Here is a 20997-nt window from a genome sequence, read left to right as displayed (position 1 = left end):
CACTTGTTAAGTTTCTACAATCTTAAAAAAAAAAAAAAAAAAAAAAAAAAAAAAAAAAAACTTAGTTTATGGAATATCCATCATTGATTGTACCGGGACAATCAATACATAAGAAATTGCTAAAAATCTCTCAATTATAGTTAACCGACGAGCGACTTCCCTCAATCAAATCCTAATAAGAAGGAAAACGAAGTCAAATTACCATAAAACCCGAGCAACGAGTCAAAAAAATGGTAGAATCGGGGGGGCACCGGGGAACGGTGGTCCTCTCTCAGCTCTATTTAAAGGCGCTGTCCACTTCATTTCTCCCCGAGCTCCCCCAAATTCTCTCTCTGCCTCCGTAGCTCTCGCTGTTCGCGCTCGGTCTCGCAGAGCAAAGAAGCTGTTGCGCCAAGCTTAGACAGGTAAGCAAAGCCCCCTCCTCCTCGCTCTGTACCGTCGATCACGCATCTTCACCGCCGTCGTCCATCTCGAGTGCTCCTCCGCCGGCGAAATCGGCGTTTTCGTCGGCCGGATCGCTCGCGTACTCCCTAGTTCCTTCGTCCGATTCCTCGCCGGAGCTGAGGATTCGCCGGAACGGCGACGGAGTCCGTTGTCTTTCGCGGCGCGCGCTTGGTTCTCGTGTTAGATCTGTCTGCTTGCGCGCGCGCGCGCGCTGGTGTTCTGTTTCCGATGTGGATTTCCCCGTTCGAACGATCGGGAGGAGTCGATTTCGTCGGAGTCTTTCGGTTTTTAGAGCGCCGTCGCTCGCTCGCTCGCGTTTGCATTTTTTTTTTTTTTTTTTTTTGTGTGTGTGAGGTGTTCGATGCGAAGATGTATTGCGTGTGTTGTAGGAGCGCGCTCGGCATGCAAACGAACGCGTCTTCCGAATTCCCGCGAGCCGTAGCGCGGAGATGATTCGGCTCGTTCTTGGGCCAAATTTTGAGTGACCGACGAAATGTTCGTGCTTGCAGATCTTCGTGAGCCGAATCGAATCCAATGGCTCCAGCTGCGTCTACAGCTTCTATCAAGCCAAGAGGTGATGATCACGTACTCGAACTTGATTAGATCTTCAGTCTTCCTCATGCTGGCGCACCGGATTGTGCGATCGATATTTTGATCCTTGTTAACTTTATTTTCTGATATCCTGAAGAAATCTTCTTGCGAGTGATTTTTTTTTTTTTTGGCTGAGTTGACAAATTAAAGCAGCGAGCTTGACCGCTGTTCCACTAGAGTGGCTGAATGTCTTTTGTCCTGTTTCATGTGCCTCATTTCTTTCTGAAGCACGTAAGAAATATATACGTGCCGATATTTCCATTTAGGAAAGTGTGTTTCCCCATTCTTCTGATTCAGTCAATCCAGGTTCTTACTGACATTTGAGAGGTACTCGATCTGATTCCAATCACCGATCTCATAATCTTCATGAAGTATCCCATCGATTTTTTGTTCTTATTAAATAATTTATTAATTCTACCTGGTAGATCTGTTTTACCATGTTCCGTGAAGTATTTATAGTTTTATCCGATCCTTTATTTTTGTCAATGAGTAATTGAAAATACAAACATTGTCAAATAGATTTAATATTGCAGTGATCCCTGAAATAATATAATATGTTTGAAAGTTTGAATGGTATGTACATTAAGAAAGCATGTCAGGTATAAATCAAGAATTTGATAAAACAAAAATGATGAGATTTTTATGGTTACTAACCTAATTATCCATCTTTGTCACCATGTACAGATGTTTGCATTGTCGGTGTTGCACGAACACCGATGGGTGGGTTTCTCGGTACTCTTTCATCTTTGCCAGCCACCAAGCTTGGTTCTATAGCTATTGAAGGTAAAGATGCAGCATTTCTTCAACGCATTCCCAAGTGTATTCCAAGAGTACTACTCCTGAGTGCTTTCAATATTGTTCCTCATTTCAATAATTGTTTATACTGTTGAATTTGAAGCTGCTCTGAAGAGGGCCAATGTTGACCCATCATTAGTACAAGAGGTTCTCTTTGGCAATGTCCTCAGTGCAAACTTGGGGCAAGCTCCTGCTAGACAAGCTGCATTAGGAGCTGGAATACCGAATTCAGTGGTTTGTACTACTATCAACAAAGTTTGTGCATCAGGAATGAAAGGTGCTCTCCTCAACTTTTGATTAGCTTTATTTCTCACTAGTGAGTGAGCCTTCATCATTGATGCTTGTGAAGCACCTGCCATAAGCTTATTTGTCCCTCTTTTTTCACAGCTACTATAATTGCCGCACAAAGCATCCAGCTGGGCGTCAATGATGTTGTTGTGGCAGGTGGCATGGAAAGCATGTCTAATGTGCCTAAATATCTTGCTGAGGCAAGGTTAGTCCTCCCAAACTTATCTTCCTCTACCATTGTGTTCATCGTAGAAGAATGCCCCTGTTCACTCCTTTTGGATTTACTTGATGCCTCCCAAGATGTTTAGGCATGCTCCAACTAAGATTTTCAATTCCATGACATTGCCACTTAACTTCCACTGGAGAAGAACGTATATAGCACAACATTAACTCGACAAATGCCTTGCATATCTGCAGGAAGGGGTCTAGACTTGGGCATGATTCACTTGTAGATGGAATGTTAAAGGATGGTCTATGGGATGTCTACAATGATTATGGAATGGGGGTGTGTGCTGAATTATGTGCAGAACAGCACTCCATAACAAGGGAAGAGCAGGTAACAATGAGCCAGCCCTCCTCCCTCTTGCCATTATTCCTTTTTATTTCTACTCTTCTTCACTGGACAACCACTGGCCTGAGGGCCTCATCACACTACATACTTTTGCATTTTATCACGCTACATGTCTTAATGGACCTAGAGCTAGATACTTGATGTCTTCTTTTCTCAAGCTGCTATACTCAGCCTCTTCTGTACTTCAAATAGAATTATTAGTTACTGTTATTAATAAGCATGAAACAGTTAGAATTTTTTGTTGAGTTATTCTCTTTGATTATGCAGGATAACTATGCTGTTCAGAGCTTTGAGCGGGGAATTGCTGCACAAGACAGTGGTGCTTTTTCATGGGAAATTGTGCCGGTGGGACATTTGGTTACTGTTAACTAATGCTAGCTGCATGATATCTTTACGCATCCTTCATAATGTTGACCTGGAATTATGCAGGTTGAAGTTTCTGGAGGAAGGGGTAAACCATCAACAGTTATTGACAAGGATGAAGGTCTTGGAAAGGTAAACCTTAACTGTAGTGAGCATTGACAAATCAGTAATGCAGGAAAATTATCCGTCCTAGAAATCGACTGGACTAATATGCATATTTGGAGATAGTTTTCCCTTTCACTACTATGTTTCCATTTAATTAAAGTCAGCACTTAAGTGTTTACCAATACAGATGGAATTCATAAATGTCCATAATTACAACCACTTGATGTTTTGACTATGTACAGGAACTGACATGATTATGTGTTCTTTCAGTTTGACCCTGCAAAGCTGAGAAAGCTCCGTCCAAGTTTCAAGGAGACTGGAGGCAGTGTTACTGCGGGGAATGCCTCTAGCATAAGGTCTGGTACATGACAATAAGACATTTCAGTCCAGAAATTGCTGAGTATTCACTTAGGCAGATATGTCCTGTGATGTTAGTTTGCCTTATTACGTAACTTGCTTACTACTGTTCAACACCTTATGTGAATTGTGTGAGACACCAATTCCAGCATTGATGTAGAATTGCTTGAGAAAATTTTCATGCAGGTTTCTGCATGATAGTCTACTATTTGTATGATATCAATGTCACAACTTGAGGATCTAGGACATTTGACGCATCTTTCTATGAACAGTCTAATGTTTAGGTTATAGACATATCCCAATTTAAATGAAAGATTGGACTAAGATGTATACTGTAAACTTTCAGCGATGGTGCTGCAGCCCTTGTGTTAGTAAGTGGTGAAAAAGCATTAGAGCTCGGGCTTCAGGTCATTGCAAAGATCAGAGCATATGCTGATGCTGCTCAGGTAATGGAGATAGATTGCACGCTGCAGGAAGAAAAGTTTACTCATTATGTTTAGTTGTAAACTGCATGTTTTATATATTTAACGGAGACTGCTATTAGATGCTAATTTGAGCTCAATTTTTGCAGGCACCAGAGCTGTTTACAACAACTCCAGCCCTTGCAATTCCAAAAGCTATTGCAAATGCTGGCTTGGAGGCCTCACAAGTTGACTACTATGAAATAAATGAAGCCTTTGCTGTATGTTTATGGGCTTATCTTTTGCACAAGAAATAGATTGATTCAGGAGATCACTTATCTTGGTTTAATTTATGTGCAGGTTGTGGCTCTGGCAAATCAGAAACTTCTGGGAATCAACCCGGTAAATTGAACCACTTAGTCATGAGTCTTGCTCTAGCACAAGGGCATGTGTGATTTCCTTGTATTAGTCTCTGTGGCATGCGAATATCTTAGTTACTGTGAAGTGTTATTTGCATCCTGACTTGAGCAGCATCGTTTATTCTCAGTTCTGATTGGTTATATGTCATCCCAATATTTTTATACAGGAGAAAATTAATGTCCACGGAGGTGCTGTCTCGTTGGGTCATCCTCTAGGTTGCAGTGGAGCTCGTATCATAGCCACTCTTTTGGGGGTACAGTTCTAATTCATTTCAGTGCTCCAAATTGTGCTTTAGTACTATTGCATGATGAAGTATCTCCTCTTCATTCTTTCTGAAGCGATAATTGCAAGCATAATGATTTTAGTATGGCAATGTACTTTCCCTTTGTTTATCGAAAGTCTATGGTATTGCAGGTGCTTAGGCAGAAAAGTGGGAAGTACGGTGTTAGTGGCGTGTGCAATGGTGGAGGAGGTGCATCTGCACTAGTAGTAGAGCTTCTGTAAAACAACAATCCATGCGGTACGTATTTTGTATGCCATGGCTAAAAAATTTGCATCACAGTCGCATTTGCCAGACCGTCCCCACAGTAGAATGCATGCATTGAAGAATTCTGAGCTTAAGCCTGTACATTGTAATCGTATCTGTATAGGGTCGTAGACTTGCTCTGCGGCCACACAGACTGTCGTAACTGTCCCCAACCTATAATCTACTGTTTACAAACGAAAAATCTACGATTTCCACACTAGTTCTCATGAATCCATTCACAGTCAAGTGACGTCGTTTTCCTTTCTTGACAGGTTAGTATGTGCTTCTCGAAGACAGCCTCGGTAGCCTTCTGTTTACTTGTGAGCTTTCACCTCATTGCCTCTTCTTTGTTTCTGCGGCAATAAGCAAGAAATGTATTTAGTCTTCATAAGGACAATAAATTCCTCGAGTTATTCATCTCTCTCTCTCTCTCTCTCTCTCTCTCTCTCTCTCTCTCTCGTCATCAGGCAACTTCTTTGATCTAAATTACTTGTAGCCATATGAGTTACCCAATCACTACGAGTGTCCTGTGTGGTCAAATGAGAATTTGATAGAAGAACTTTGTTTACGCCTGCCTTCGGTGCTTGTTAAGTAACAGAAAAGACCGAATACCTTCGGTACCTAGGGGTGTCAGGAACCGAACCGAAAACCGAACCGAACCGAAAAATTCGATTTTTTCGGTTCGGTTTTCATTAAAAACCGATATTTTTTTTATTGGTTCGGTTTTTATCGGTTAACCGAACCACAAACCGATAAAATTAAAACTCTCTCCCAAATCCTGTCTCCTCTGGCTCTCTCTCTCCCGCGGGGCTTCAGGCCAGCTCCGATTCTTAGCCTTCACTGCTCGAAGAGGCAGGCTTCCTTCTTCGACCCTCTCTCTTCTTCCCCCACCAACTCTCTCTCTCTCTCTCGCCATCAGCTGCTCAAATCATTACTTTGCTTTAGATCTGCCTGGGTTCTTGCTCTTCGAGTCACGGACCCCTGTTGTTGTTGTTACTTCAGTTGATCGGAATTCGGACCATTCGATTTGAGGCAGGGGAGGTTTTGGGGGCAATGGAATTGAATGTGGAAGATGCGACGTGTCTGTGCGCGCTTGCTGCGAAGTTTCTTGAGACTGGTCAGCCCAAAGAAGTGAAACAAAAGAGAGGAACCAGACATCAATCAACGGGAGCCCAACGCTCGCACTGCGATTCCATCGAGGATGGCCACGGCGAAGGCGGCACGATCGCGGGGGACGCCAGTGAAGGAGAACGGCGCGAAGCTGGAGGAAGGGCTCACCGTCTTCAATTCTGATAAGTTCGACGCCAAAAAAACCAAAAACCAAAACCCAAAATCTAAAAACCGAAAACCAAAAACCAAACCGAACCGAAATTTCCCGGTTCGGTTTATTTGGTTCGGGTCTTATTCGGTTCGGTTCGGAAGTTTTTTAACGGTTCGGTTCGGTTTGGTTTTTCAAAAAAACCGAACCGAACCAAACCGAATCGTTGACACCCCTAGGCAGGACATTTGATACTTTCTTTTATGTAGTATGCGAAGCATATAGGTTGTGGACCCTGGTTAACGCAACTAATACAAGCCGTACTTATTAATGATAGAAGGCATTGCCTGGTGTCCACTACCTGTATTCTCAACTTCTAAAAATTGCTTTCGTAAGAAGAGGGAGACATAACCCAAGGAATGCTACGCACGCCAACTTGCATAGATGACTCAAATGAACAGACAAGATCTCCATAAAACATTACGGACGGTCATGTTGTCAGACTGATTCATGTAAAAGATGCATTCGCAAGTGGCCCTAGTATCAGGCTGCGTAGAAAATAACACGAGAAAAGGGCTCGAACGCCGGCAAAATTTAAGGAAGTCCCTAGTCAAACTGAGCCAACTCTACTTGGACACATTCCTAGAAATAAGTAACTTAATTTGTAAGATCTTTTTGTTGATAGGCGACCCAACAGCCCAGATACACCCAGCCCTCGATTTCGGAAAATTACTAAGCCCTCACGAAACGAAAGACAAGTCACCGCATGAATTTTTTTAGTTTCATTTCATAGGAAAATTATTCCAGGTGAGATCAGAACCCGCGACGATTGATTTGCCCAGCCGGACGATGACGTGAAGTACCGCAAGGACTGTTCGTGTTCCGTCACGACCAGAACTCTGAAGTCGCGATGGCATCTATGTCTATGCAGTCACGTTCCGCAAACGTTTGATTTGGGTCTCCTTCCACCGCGCAAGAGGAAACGACGTTGGACTTAGGAGCATTTAGACCGCACTTAGGGACCTGGTTTTTTATTTTATTTTTTCGAATAAATCCATTCTGTGAAGTCATTCGCAAAATACATCTCCCGCTAAGCTATTTCCCACATTGGATTTTTCACCGCCACGTTATGCTTGGAGATGTTTGATCTAATTGGGTACGAAAGTGAGCAAGTTGCTGACGTAAAGTAGTACTATGCTCTGCACGTGATTCTTGATTTCGAGATTTTCGATTAGGTCTCAGATCAGATCCGAGTGAGAGAGCTGTCGACGTAAAGTAGTACTATGGTCTACACGTGATTCTCGATTTTGAGATTTTCGATTAGGTCTTGGACCACATCCGAGCCGATCCATTGTACAAACCCCAACTGAACGTGATGGTGTTCATATTAAATCCGGAGGGGCTCTATCTCATGACGTCCGATTTGGATTGTATTCGGCTTTGCATGTCTGGAGCGGGCACAAGTACTCGAATCTGCATGGCAATTTTCGTATATCATGAAAATTTCGGATGTACATCGCAAGATTTAGATCATATTAGAAATAAAAAGTGAAAAATGTATTCAGACAAGTGTTTTGGCATTTCTGTCAGTGATGGGATCTGACTTGTCTAGTCGCTGAAGTACGAAAATTAGGTTGTACAGCTGAATCAAAAGGTACAGCTACCTGAACTAATAAGACAAAGAAATAAAATTGATTCGACCGAACCAGACATTCTGCTTTGCAATATCCCCCTGGTATTCCTTCCAAGATGTTCTAAATGACCCAAAAGGATTTGGGCCGAGCAACGAAGCCATAGTTCAAATGCAACTGATTAATCTATTCAGGTATCACTAGCCCCTCTACCACTAGAGGGAGAGAGAGAGAGAGTAGAACGTTCATCAGCATAGGTTAAGTAACTTCTCTCTCTACCTCTTGCGTGTCTCTTTCTCTACAATGTTATTCTCTTTCTATTTCCAACATTTCTATGAAATAGGTAAGGGTCTGGTTATACTTGAATAGATTAATCAAGTATGAAAACGTAGTTACTTTGAACGGGAGACAATTTATATGAAAATAGAGTTAGACACATTCGAATGAAATGCTTAACCTTCAAAGCAATTGCTTGTAAGTTGAATATGATGGCCCAACACCATTAGGGGTGTGCAAAATACCCGGGAACCGCCCGGAATCGGCGGTTCTTGAGGGAACCAGTCCGGTTCTCGGTTCCAATTTATGGGAACCAGTGGGTACCGGTCCGGTTCCCGGTTCCATGGGCGGATCCGCCCGCCCGCCCATTTGGACCGGACCGGAACCTTTTTAATATTAAAAAAAAAAAAATTACTAAAAAAATCCTAGATCTCATCTCACTCCCTTCATCTTCGGCTCATAATCCTATCACCATTTCGTTGCGTTTACTTCTCCCGCCGTCCGCATCTTCACGTACTTAAATTTGGTTTTTCTTTCTTTTGCTTGCTTTGATGTCACGTAATCGTTCTATGTTGAAAATCAAAATTGTTTCGCGTCAAGATCGGTTCCATGGATCCACCCGGAACCGGATCGGACCGATGGTCCGGTTCCCGGGTGGATCCATGCAACAAATAGGTGGATCCTGGTTCCAACTTTTCAGAACCAGTCCTTAGCGAGCGGTTCCCAGTTCTAAGTCGGGAACCGCCCGCCCGAACCATGCACACCCCTAAACACCATTCAAATGGTGCTTGAGCACAATGGGTTTGGAAATTCCAGCAAGCTGTTTAGTCCGTGACTTGGTTTATCCGATAACCCAAATATATATAAAGTAAAATTTTCACATGTGGGGTGGGATAAGCCCAAATAGAATTTCTCCTATGCATGTCATAAGATTAAATAATCGGAAGTAAAATTACACATATATATATATATATATATCTATATTGATTATAGAGAGAGCGGTTGTGTTTATTGTTCACAACAACCACCGGGAGTGATGCCGATGCATCAACAATCATTAATCTCTGGTGACCTCCACCGGTTAGTACTCGACTTGAGTTTCGTGGTTTACGGGAAACCAAATGGCCATGGTGGCTACTTTATCTTTTGAGCTATGCCTCTTACCTTTTCTTTCAATTTCGAATTTACAAGTAGATTGGGGTTCTTTAAATACTCCTCCTAACCACCTTCCCCCAACCATCCTTCGATGATCGTGATGTTACATTGCAACGTCAAGGTAAAGGCAACTACCATTATTTAAGTCGCCACAGTCTCTCCGACATAGATGCATAAACGCACATGTAAAGTTTAACCTTATCTCGCGGTTATCAAATAAATTGTTCACGTTCATATCTTATATCATATTTGATAAATCGTTAAATAATAAGAGATAGGATATAAGAAGCCATTTCCCATTTCATTCGTACCAAATAACCCGCACACCAAACACGTTTTTCTTGCCAAAGGCATTGCTAACGGGATTTCACGTTATCACGCGATCAGATCAACATCACATGCGGAACCCTAGCTATTCCATCAGCAAAGAACACAACAAAAAAGAACTCCTTTAAGCTTCGCCTCTGCATCCACGTTTTTTCTTTTCTTCGGCAGCATCCCTTCCATCAGCTATAAACACTTGTCCGGAAGTAAGCCCATCAGGAGCAGTATCATATTTTTATTCATTGATAACCCAAAAGGCGATAAAGAACGTGTAGTTGCAATAACATGCGATGTCGCCTCCACCGAGAAACGCATTTAATTTGTGGGTTTGAAAAAGTGAGGGGGAGTCGAGTGGCTTACTACAATGGTGTCCCACCTGCAAATGAGCATCGTCAATCATTTGACCAAAATTTATATCGGATGTAAGTTTTGCTCACCCATTTCTCAACTGCTTCCTCTTGAATCTTCATACTTCTTTTACTTTTTGGAGAGAGGGACCATCGACCAAGCGATATAGCACCATAGGTTTTGAAAGGCAAGAAGAAATTTGATACTAGAAGCAGCAAGAATCGGAATTCATCTGTTTTTGGCTCGAGAAACATAAGAGAAACACCGCTCGATTTTTTGGGATCACGACCGACTGTCCTAAAAGTTTTGCTCATGCATTTCTCAACTGCTCCCTAATGATCATACTATTTCTTTTTTTTGGAGAGAGAAACCATCGATTAAACAGACATAACATCATGGATTTTGAAAGGCAAGAAGAAATTCAATACTGAAAAGCAGCAAAAGTTGGAATTCATCTGTCTCCAGCACAAGGAACATGAGGGAAACACCGCTCAATTTTGTGGGATTGCGACCAATTTTTCTAAAAGTTTCAATTATTGAGCTAATGCATCATTTAATATCTAACTATTCTAACACAACCCTCTTTTCACGTAGGCTGGATTTTGACTTGAACTTAAATCGTGAAAGTATGTGATTGGAGAGGCAAATGAGATTTTGCTTGGAATCAACGTTTAGACAATTAGAAACGTTGCAAATTTTGCTTCAAGGGTTTCTAATATTTATAGATATCTTTTAGTAAGGTTGAAAACGAAGGCTTGATGTTAATGGGTTTTATATTGTTTGCTTAGATGCTTGTCTCCATAGTCAAAAAAGGTCAAAATAGCTTTGCAAGGCAATCAACTAGGAGTCACCTGCCCCTGCAACTAATTTTGTTGGCACCATTTACATGCTATGGAGATAGGATACATTATTTTCATGACAACGACATCTTATGAGTGGGTAACTCGGCGCAACTACTAAAAATAAAGAGAAGTGTCAGCAATATTTTTCTTATTGCCAGGGATTATTAAAAGATCTTAGGTTGCATTTAGGGATATAATTCAAGATATGAAATTTTTTTATCTTATCTTATATTTGGTCCCTATTCAAAATAGGATAAAGTCAAACATAAGAAAAATATAACACGAATTAGATTATCCTATAAGAAGATAGGATAAAAATGAATATGATTTTTAAAATCGATAATATAAAGGTTATTTTTCTCTAATAACAAGTCTCTTAAATTAATAAAATTAAAATTATATCTCAATATAAATAATATTTTATATTAAATACAAGAAATTCAAAATAGAAAAATACTGACATTTTTTTATTTAATATTATTTTTATTTATATATTTGAATTTAATTATATCTTATAATATAAAATCAATATTTTAAAATATATTTATATTTATTACGTATTTTAGCTATTTCATTTTTTTAGGTATATTAGTATAGTTTACTATTTAATAAAATTTTATTAGAGAATGATGGAAGGGGAAAATGCAATAAAAAATAAAATAATTAAAAAAGAGATGGAAAAGAAGCAAATAAAAATGAAGTTAGCAAGAATGTCGTGAGAGATTTTTACCATCTCCATTTGTGTGACTTTTAGGATCATTTACACTTATATATTATTTATATTAAACAATATACATGATATTATTACGATTCATCAAATAATGGGATATAACAAAATTCATGAATTTTATTGTCACCTTACAATATTATTGCCTTTTTATACCACTAGTGCCGGGTCAACTTATCATCGCCCTTGTATTCGTCTTTTCTGGGGTAAACGGCTTATGAAAATCTAGCAGGTTATTATCTTGATTGTCACCTTGTATACGCGGGTGCAAACGTTTAATATCACTAAATGCTGAATGTTTTAATTTTCAATAACTAAGTAAGACAAGTCTAAACCCCACCCTTCCCCTCCCCCCCCAAAAAAAAAAAAAAAAAAAACTAACACGAAGAGGTCATACTCATTACCTAAAATGGCAATGCCTTTTTTAAAAAGTAAGAAAGAAAAGGAGTATACTCACGAAACATTTGTTAAAGTTTAACTCAATTGATTAGTGCTTTAAAAGCACTTGTGTCACGGACCGATTGTTTGGGATTGAGATTGTGCAACGACTTCGGCTCTTGTGGATCGCTTGGATCATCGGAGTGCTTAAGCCAAGCCCTACTCGAATCGATCACTCGCTCGCTTGCTCGCTCAGATCCTAAAGAGAGAAAGTTTCTAGAAAGACAGAAGCTCTGAGAGAATGAGACTTTTATTCTGAAATGGTTAGATGGATACAAATGAGGGGGAGGGTGCCCATTCTTATACTTGAGGCTCTCAAATTACAACCATTGATCAATATTACATTTGGGGATGAGATCACATCTCCTAACTTACCAACTACTGGCATTTACACCAAGAGAGTTCTGGATCCTGACGCAATTACCATCTCGCTCGTCCTTGGAGCATTCTGAAAACTCTTGCGAGAACCTCAAACGGTCATAGGAGGTCTTCCTCAATCATGCATGATCCCTTGGTTACAGAAACCTTGTAATCATGACATTCTCCCCCACTCATTCAAGCAACGCCCTCGATGCTCTCGGCTTGAGTGATCTTCTTCTTGGCATGAGCACAAGCTCTCTTGTTCCTATTTTGCTTGGCCCTCAACCTCTTGATCGGTGGACAATACGGCTCCAACTTGAACTCGGGCATGGCAAATGGCAAGTACTCTACCTTGAGGAAGAGTGCTTGGATTGGCATGTTGCGAGTTGGAGTAGGAGGGTCCAACCCTATCTTTACCTTCTCCAAGGGTTGCGGCTTTGGTTGTGACTCGATCGTGCGCTTTTTGGCCTTTAGGTCTTTGTTGGGGCGTTGGATTATTGCGATGGTCTTGGTGTTTATCACTCCCTTGATCATTGGGATCATCACCAGACGGTGTGGATTGAGGATCATGCTACTCTTGGTCCTCATGTTGATCATGGACCTCACACTATGAAAAAATTACATGCCCAAGGTAAGATCGTAATCATCAAGGGGAATTATCTCAAATGAGAGCTTGTCATTCCATCCTCCGATTTGGACGTCCACATCTAGAGTTGAGCCTATGCTCGCAAGGTTGCCAGAGTTGACGGTCTTGAACGATTTCCTTGTTGGCTCCACGCGAAGTCCCAATGCCTTTGCTAGTTCGGTTGACATGAACATGTTCGAAGCACCCGTGTCAATCAAGGCTGATAGGGCTTAGCCACATACCTTGATCTCTACGAGAAACATGTACGTGTTTGGTGTGGCTTCCTTCTTTTTGGCAACGAGGCTTGGACAATATTAGGATACTTCATGGTTCCAAGTTGCTTCTTCTCTTCTTTGGGCTCCTCCTCCTCCTCTTCAATGGCAAGGAGAGCATTGATCTCGCCCTTCTTCGAGCACTTTTGGGTCCAATACAAACCTTTCCAAATGAAGCAAGGAGATGATGGGAATTGGTTGAACTTACTCGTGGTGAACTCCGCTTGGGGTCGACCCTTTTGGAACGACGGCTTAGACATCCTTTCTCCCCATGTCTTGACTAGGCCACCTTGGTCTTTCGGCCCACAAGGAGTGTCTCTGCTTTCATCCTTGGAGGATCAATCCAACCTCTAATCTCTCACTCGGTTCTTTGATGAGGATTCGACCACGCTTAATGCCCTCATAAGACTCTTCACGTCCTGAACCTTGAGCTCAAGCTGCGCCCATGGCTTAAGTCCACCCATGAGCGCTCCAAGAGCCTCCTCTTCTCCAAGGTAAAAGATTTGGAGTTTAAGTTCGGTGAATTCATTCACATACTCTCGAATCGTACTTCTTTGTTTGAGACGATGAAGTTTGCTATGGGCTTCTTGTTGAGCAAACGAAAGGAAAAAGTAGTCTCAAAACTCCTTCACAAAGTCGTCCCATGTGTTCATGGGATCAGCATCGCGCTTCATCTCGTCGCACCTATTACGCCACCAAAGTATTGCGGTATTGGTTAGGAACATTGAAGTGGTCCTTATGTTGTTCGACTTGTCTTGGATGTTGACGGAGCTAAACTATTGCTTCATGCTCCACACTAAGTTGTCCACCTCCTTGGTAGATTGGTTGCCTCTGAACTCTTTTGGTCTCGGCACCTCTGGCTTGGGCATCACTTGTGTAGGCATCAACCCATTCACAATGCTCAACTTACTTACATAGGGCAAGCTCCGTCTTAAGCTCTTGGATCTCCACCTTCATGGTTTCAACCTCATCTCTTTGGGGATTCTCTTCCTCAATCACTCGAACTCTATCTCTCAATATATCAATCATTGCTTTAATGGCTTCATTCTTCTCGTGCAACAGGGCTGTGGCTTGGTTGATGAGAGTCAAGAAGTTTTCATGGAGCGAGACTTCAACTTTTATGATGCAGTCTCTCACATCATTGAGCCCTTCCATGAACTCGGCCATGGCGCTCCTCACCTTCATGAGCTTCTCATCGAGTGTGGCCATGGCATCCATCAATGCTTCTCTTCTTTTCGCTCGGCCATGAGTGTCCTTGGCTTGAACGGCCTCTCCATCCATGACAGCTTCTTGGCTTGACATTTTTTTGAACAGTTGGTGCACCTCGATCTCTTGAAACGAATCTCCTTTTTTGCTCTAATACCACTTGTCACGAGCTGATTGTTTGGGATCGAGACTATGTGGCAACTTAGGCTCTTTTGAATTGCTTGGATTGTCGGGATGCCTAAAATTTCTAGAGAGAGAAACTCTAAGAGAATGAGATTTTTATTTTGAAATAGTTGGATGGATATAAATAAGGGGAGGACGTCCCTTCTTACACTTGAAGCTCTCATATTACAACCACTAATCGAGATTACATTCGGCGAATGAGATTGTATCTTCTAACTTATCAACTATTGGTATTTATGCCAAGAGAGTTCTGGATCCTAGCACAATTACCATCTCGCTTATTTTTGGAACGTTTCAAAAGCTCTTGTGGGCACCTCAAGTGATCTTAGGAGGTCTTCCTCAATCACACATGGTCCCTTAGTCACAGGAACCTCGTGACAATGACACTTGTCAATAAAATATTTTCAAAAAAATTATAAAGGCAAGATTAGAGAATCTAATTCTTAGATTTAATATAGAGACGAAACAAGTATGTATTAAGAGAATCAATGAACTCCAAGAGAGAAGGAAAAAAAAACAATCTAGCTCCTTGCTAAATATATTTCTGTTGTGACTATATACTTTTTTTTGTGGGAATCAACATAAATTTGACATAAAAAATATTATAATTCTTTTTTTTAATGACCAAGGAACTGTCGAAGATCACCCTTCGAGAATCACATGACCAGCTTCGCCACAAGCCGCTATTTAAACGTAAAACCTTAGGGGGCTGGTCCAGTAATCCATTTCTGGATCCCCACTTAAGTCATGGAAATGTAGCGAGAGAATTCGAACTCTCGACCTCGGCAATATTGGAGAAAATTCACACCAATCGCACCGCTCATGGGTGAGTAAATTATAATTCTTTTGTACATGGGAAATTTAGATATTACTCTATTCAAATTTTACAATTTTATAACCAGACAATTTCTCCCATACTCTCTCTTACTTTAACTCTAAAAGGGATTATTTTATTAATATTTGTTCTCTCCATTGCCTCTCCAGGAGAAGCAAACAAGCCAGAACGGTACGAACACAATAGACAGAGACACTATAAAAATAAAAAAAGGAGCAACCTCTTCAGAACACACTAGTAAACTCGGTCATGGCTTCAAGTGCTTCAACCCCCTCCTCCTCCTCTTCCTCAGCAAATGATCTCAGAATCCTGGTTGAAAGAGATCCTCCGGAGTCTAAATTGTCTGAATTGAACATCAAGTGCTGGCCCAAGTAAAACCCTTCTCTCTCTCTCTCTCTCTCTCTCTCTCTCTCCCTCCTTAACCGTGACAAAAGCTTGAATTTATTTCTTGCGGGTGCTTGGTTTGTTTAGGTGGGGTTGTCCACCAGGGAAATACCAGCTGAAGTTCGATGCCGAGGAGACGTGTTACTTGGTGAAGGGCAAAGTGAAGGTCTATCCAAGAGGGTCATCTTCCTCACCATCATCAGCATCAGCATCATCAGAAGACCAATTTGTGGAGTTCGGTGCTGGAGATCTTGTGATCATTCCAAAAGGACTCAGTTGCACTTGGGATGTCTCCGTTGCTGTTGATAAATACTACAAGTTTGAGTCCTCCTCTTCTTCTTAGTATTTCTCCTCGCTTCTTCTTCTTCTTCTTCTTCTTCTTCTTTCTTTCTGGTTTTGCAGTCTCTTCTTCTTCTTCTTCTTCTTCTTCTTCTTTCTTTCTGGTTTTGCAGTCTCTGTCATGTGAATCTTCACATGCTTGCTAGCTCTTGTATTGTATCTCTCATCAATGCTCCCTCTTACTGGTGACTTCATTTCTTCACATCAAATGATAATTCTTTCAATTAGAATTGTCCACTTGAATCCTCTCTCTCTCTCTCTTCCTCTCCCCCCCGGCAGTCGCTCATTTTTATTTTTATTTTTTATTTTTTGGGAAGGTTGAGGTGGGTGATCGGGAATGATCTTTTTGGCCTGTGGTCAAAGAAAGATTATAGTCAATGCAGGTCCCATTCAAACTAATCCGCTGCTTCTTGAGGGGTGGGCTCTTGAAATGAGCTTTTAATGTCGCTTTGACCGGTCAACCCCCTTAGATATTTTCTATGATGTGTTTCTTTTTTTCTTTCTAATCTCTGGATGGATGCCACCGCCCTTTTTGGTTAGGATGCGACTTGGGCAAGCCTTTTTGTCTCCACCCTTCTTCCAAAAGTGCACGATGCCAAGATAGAACATCTCTCTCTCTCTCTCTTCCTTCCTTACTAGGTGGCAACTGGCTATTGGATGGGGGGGCGCACAAATTTAATTAAAAAATCAGGGTGCTTTCACATTATAAAAGCGCTCAAAATTTAGAAGAAAATTTCAAAGACTCATAGCTTCTATTGCTTATAAAATTAAATGATTGATATGATAATATTTTTATTGCTTATGAAAAAAACTAGATATAAATTATTTTTGGTGATGAAAACTTTTTCGGTTCACTAATTCTTCTAAGCGATAAGATCAATAATTTATTGAATATTATTTTTCAACTATTGAGTTTTCCAAATAAACGCATCCTTAGATAAAAAGAATAATTCAAAATCCATCTGAAAAGATGAAATCTAATGAATTTGATAGATTATGGTGTGTACTTGATAAAAAAAAAAACATTACATGAAGCGCCAAGCAATATGGGCCAATGCATTGGTACGAGACCTTCGCCTTTCTAATCAAACAAAAGGACTGAGCACCTAATGGTTATGTCTTTTTTCGAGCGGCCTTGAACCTTCATCTGGCAAATAGAACTAAAAAACATAAAGTGGTTGTACTTTTCTCTATCTTTTCATTCGAGGAAATCTTTCTTTAACCATACATCTGGCTATATGCTGAATATTATTAAAGTTAAATATACTTAATGTCCATATTATATGCATAAGTCATCAATCAAAAGATTGATTGGAGGGAATCTTTCACCATCAAATCCGGAGGAAACTATGGCCTTCATGAAAAGTATAGCAGTCAAAATCAGTTCAAATATGTATTCTTGTAATTCAACCCTATATAGGCTTAGAGCTATGCAACATCTCTCTCTCACACGCATACAATGACGACACTAGATTCCATCTTAGATGGATAAACTTGATCCTATAGAATACCTCACAAACTTTATCGATAAGGTAAGATGCAAGCCCAAATACAAGAAGATGGCTCAAACTCAAGGTTGCTCACACAAATTGGTGTGGGGTATCGGGCATTCATAATGGGGTTTACAAGCAAATACAAACCTTTTGATTAATCACAAACCAATCTGATCACATTTAACCCATCTTCACATCTTGAACTTCTTCAAATTTTTAAGTAGCCTGAATCAATTAGTACCTAAATATATCGAATTCATTAATTTCTCTTCGTTCATAATATTTTCCTCGTAATCATTCTTGAAAAAACGTAAACCCACTAAACGATACAAACACTACTTGCAACAAGGTGTTAAAGTAGGTTTACAACTCCAAAATCATAATACAATTGTTCTTTGATAAATATGCGACAATGGTGAATGGTTATTCCAAAAATTGGATGGATTGGACAAGAAGGTGCATCTTTTGGTTGAGGCAATTAATTCATGCGAACTTTGATTGCTTGCTCTTATTGGGATTATTTAATTTTTCTCATTTGGAACGAGCTACTAGATATGCTTGAGGGCCCCTCCTAAATCACATTGATGATATTTGATTGACACTTCAACCAAGTGATTGGAGGGCCCAATCTAGTATGACTTTTTTGTTAAAACGGTTGACAAATCCCATCATTAATCTAGAAAATCAATCAAATTGGGAAGGCTATTGATTGTTATCTTCGAAAAGGGGAGATGGACGACTCGTGTTCATGCGAGAAAATGGACCAGGGATTTATTGGGTGTCACGCGCAATTGAAAGATAAGACAGGTGATTTGGCAAGTTGGATTAATGTGTAGGCACATTCAGAAAATTGGAGAGTAAATATAAGAAATGGGTGTGCCTTTACTATGGGATAATTATAAATAAAAAAGTCTTTAACCTATTATGTGGATACTAATTCAATTTTAATTTTTTTAATTTGATCAATTCAATTTTAAATCTTTTAACAAAATGTCAATCTAATCCTTCCGACCAATCTTTAAACGATTTAGGTTTAATACCACGAAAAACTCTACACTAGTACTTTTATGACAAATTTATCTCAAATTTTTTTTTTTTTTTGGTAAATGTAAGAATATCTAATCTAATTTATATAAAACCTCAAAATAATACATTTATAACAAATTTAACCCAAATAATCATAAAAAAACTCCAAACTATATACTTGTGACAAATTTACCTCAAACTAATATTTTGACTGTTAAAAACCTCAAATTGGTATGTTTATGACAAATATACCATTTATTAAATTTGATTAATATCATAAAAATTACAAAATTGGTATAATTGTGACAAACGGAAAGTAAAAATCCCAAACTAATATTACTAATCAACTGGTCATGTCATTCAACTTAGCAATTTGATAGTAAAATTTAATAGAAATTAACAGAGGATAAATTTATTACAAGTATACAAATTTGGGATAAATTTATCAAAGATATACTTTTTTATGATCAAAAAATTAGTTTGAAGTAAATTTATCGAATGTGTATCAATTTAAGTTTTTTATGGTATTAAATTAAATGTTTATGATTAAATTAGTCAAACTGAAATGTTTAAGATTGAATTGATATTAATATAATTAATTTAGAACTTTTTTGATAATGTTCTCTAATATTATGACGAGAAGCATATATAAGGCTTCTAGGTTATTGCTAAAGGAACCTACCTAACTTAAGACCAATCACAAGTTCGAGGCGTAAAATTGACCAGTGGTGTATTTGTATCCATAAATGAAATTGGGATAAAGGTGCTAGGGGTTCTTGAACTTTTTAAAATGTTCAATTAGTATCATGAATTTTTTTTTCCATTTTTTCGCAATTGGGCAGGATAAAAGTCTGAGAATGAGAGTTGGAGTAGGAATAAAGTAGGACCGACCAAAAAAAAAGAAAAAGAAAAAAGAAGCAATTGGATCCTTGAGTTATATTTAACTTTTTCTTTTTTAAATTGGTCTTTTTTCCGTTATATATGCAAATGAAATGTTGATGTGAAACACCACGGCTATTTTAATTAGGGTAACGTGGCACTTACTAAACCTAGTGCTGACATGGATAAGGAAAAATCATAATGTAACCTTAATGAAAATTCCTTTATATCAGTGGAGATGTAGTACTAATTTTTGGGCCGCTGTTTTTTTTTTTCTCTAGATTCTATTACTGTTAGATAATCCCAAGAAAACGTTTTAGTATTCACTACAACAGCAAACTTTCTAGTTTTCACTTCCTTCTTAATTTTTTTTATTGGGGTCTGTTACATTCTTCTAAATTTGATAGTTCGTTTTGTGCACTGATTCCTTTATTATTTAATTTATTTCAATAATTAGTCACTGAAAATATCCTGGTAAAAGAATCCTACATTTTCATATGATCGAATTTATTGATTTTATGAATTATTTTCTTTCCTTCGGTTATGTTTTTCAATTTTTTGGTCTTCCCTAATCATTGCAAAAATGACTGCAATTTCAACATTGCCAGTCTGCAAAATGACCTACCGTTGTTCTTCTTATGGAGATATAAGAGCTGGTGTCTAGACAAGTGTCACGGGCCTAGAAATGGACGACCCGAGAGGTTCCCTAAGGTCGACCCCAACTCGCCCGTGGACTTCCTGCTGTCACTCGGATTCCCACCAAGCCTTCTCCCCGAATTGCAAGGGCGGGCGAATATATCATTAAGCTAAGATTACGGGAGTCTGTTCCCTTTATTTATGTCGGTAGTTGGTAAACGACATTATGTCGGTAGTTGAGGCGGTGTGATTTCGTCCGCCGATAGAGTTCTAGATCAATGGTTGTAATCCGAGGCCCTCAACTATAAAAGGGGTGTCCTCCTTCATTTCAAAACATCCACTACTTCCGCAATACAAAGCAAGTCTTCTTTCCAGAGCTCTTCTCTCTAGATACTTTTATCTCTCTACGATCCGGGTAAGGCGAGTGAGCGAGCGTTCGATTGTGCAAGGCTTGGCTTAGGCGCTTTGGCGATCCATTCCGATCCAAGAGTGCCCGAGTCGCCGCGCGGTTACGATCCCAATCGATCGGCCCGTGACAAGTGGTATCAGAGCTAAAGAGAGATCCGTATCCAAGAGATTGAAGAGCGCCAACTGTTCGAAAGAATGTCAAGCCATGATGCGGCTATAGTTGGAGAGACTGTGCCAGGCATAGACACGCGCAGCAAAACAAAGAAAAGAGATCACTCGGTGGATGCTGCGGCTACGTTCGATGAGAAGATCGGGAAGGTTCGGAGTGCCGTGCTCGAACTCATGGAAGGTCTTGACGATGTGCGAGACCGGATCATGGAGGTTGAGGGCTCGCTCCGTGAAGACTTCACGACCGGCATCAACCAAGCCACAGCTCCACTATTCGACAAGGACGAAGTTCTCGAAGCATCGATCGATGGTTTGAACGAGCG

General features: G+C 39.9%; 2 protein-coding genes across 2 annotated transcripts; both read left to right on the top strand.

The window, feature by feature from the left end:
• Positions 1 to 258: 258 nt before the first annotated feature.
• On the top strand, positions 259 to 5433 carry LOC104456583 (acetyl-CoA acetyltransferase, cytosolic 1). The gene is made up of 15 exons (XM_010071403.3): positions 259 to 404; positions 954 to 1018; positions 1720 to 1818; positions 1934 to 2107; positions 2218 to 2323; positions 2536 to 2674; positions 2957 to 3034; positions 3119 to 3184; positions 3428 to 3513; positions 3861 to 3960; positions 4086 to 4196; positions 4276 to 4317; positions 4502 to 4588; positions 4750 to 4855; positions 5134 to 5433. Exons 2-14 carry the CDS (start codon positions 979 to 981, stop codon positions 4837 to 4839), a joined length of 1218 nt encoding a protein of 405 aa, XP_010069705.2. The 5' UTR covers positions 259 to 404; positions 954 to 978; the 3' UTR covers positions 4840 to 4855; positions 5134 to 5433.
• Positions 5434 to 15517: 10084 nt separating this feature from the next.
• Positions 15518 to 16294, top strand: LOC104429154. Its single transcript, XM_039301070.1, has 3 exons — positions 15518 to 15712; positions 15813 to 16082; positions 16130 to 16294. The coding sequence occupies exons 1-2, from the start codon at positions 15591 to 15593 to the stop codon at positions 16066 to 16068; spliced, it is 378 nt and encodes a 125-aa protein (XP_039157004.1). The 5' UTR covers positions 15518 to 15590; the 3' UTR covers positions 16069 to 16082; positions 16130 to 16294.
• Positions 16295 to 20997: the final 4703 nt, after the last annotated feature.

Source organism: Eucalyptus grandis, chromosome 8 (genome assembly GCF_016545825.1).
Source record: "Eucalyptus grandis isolate ANBG69807.140 chromosome 8, ASM1654582v1, whole genome shotgun sequence".
Taxonomy (NCBI): Eukaryota; Viridiplantae; Streptophyta; class Magnoliopsida; order Myrtales; family Myrtaceae; genus Eucalyptus; species Eucalyptus grandis.
This window is presented reverse-complemented; position numbering and strand designations above follow the sequence as displayed.

Bases quoted from the DNA above. Each gene is read 5' to 3' on its own strand.
- LOC104456583 (XM_010071403.3), top strand. From the start codon at position 979: ATGGCTCCAGCTGCGTCTACAGCTTCTATCAAGCCAAGAG. The intron at 1,819-1,933 runs GTAAAGATGCAG...TTGAATTTGAAG, and splicing joins TGGTTCTATAGCTATTGAAG to CTGCTCTGAAGAGGGCCAAT. The intron at 4,589-4,749 runs GTACAGTTCTAA...ATGGTATTGCAG, and splicing joins TCATAGCCACTCTTTTGGGG to GTGCTTAGGCAGAAAAGTGG.
- LOC104429154 (XM_039301070.1), top strand. From the start codon at position 15,591: ATGGCTTCAAGTGCTTCAACCCCCTCCTCCTCCTCTTCCTCAGCAAAT. The intron at 15,713-15,812 runs GTAAAACCCTTC...TGGTTTGTTTAG, and splicing joins AACATCAAGTGCTGGCCCAA to GTGGGGTTGTCCACCAGGGA.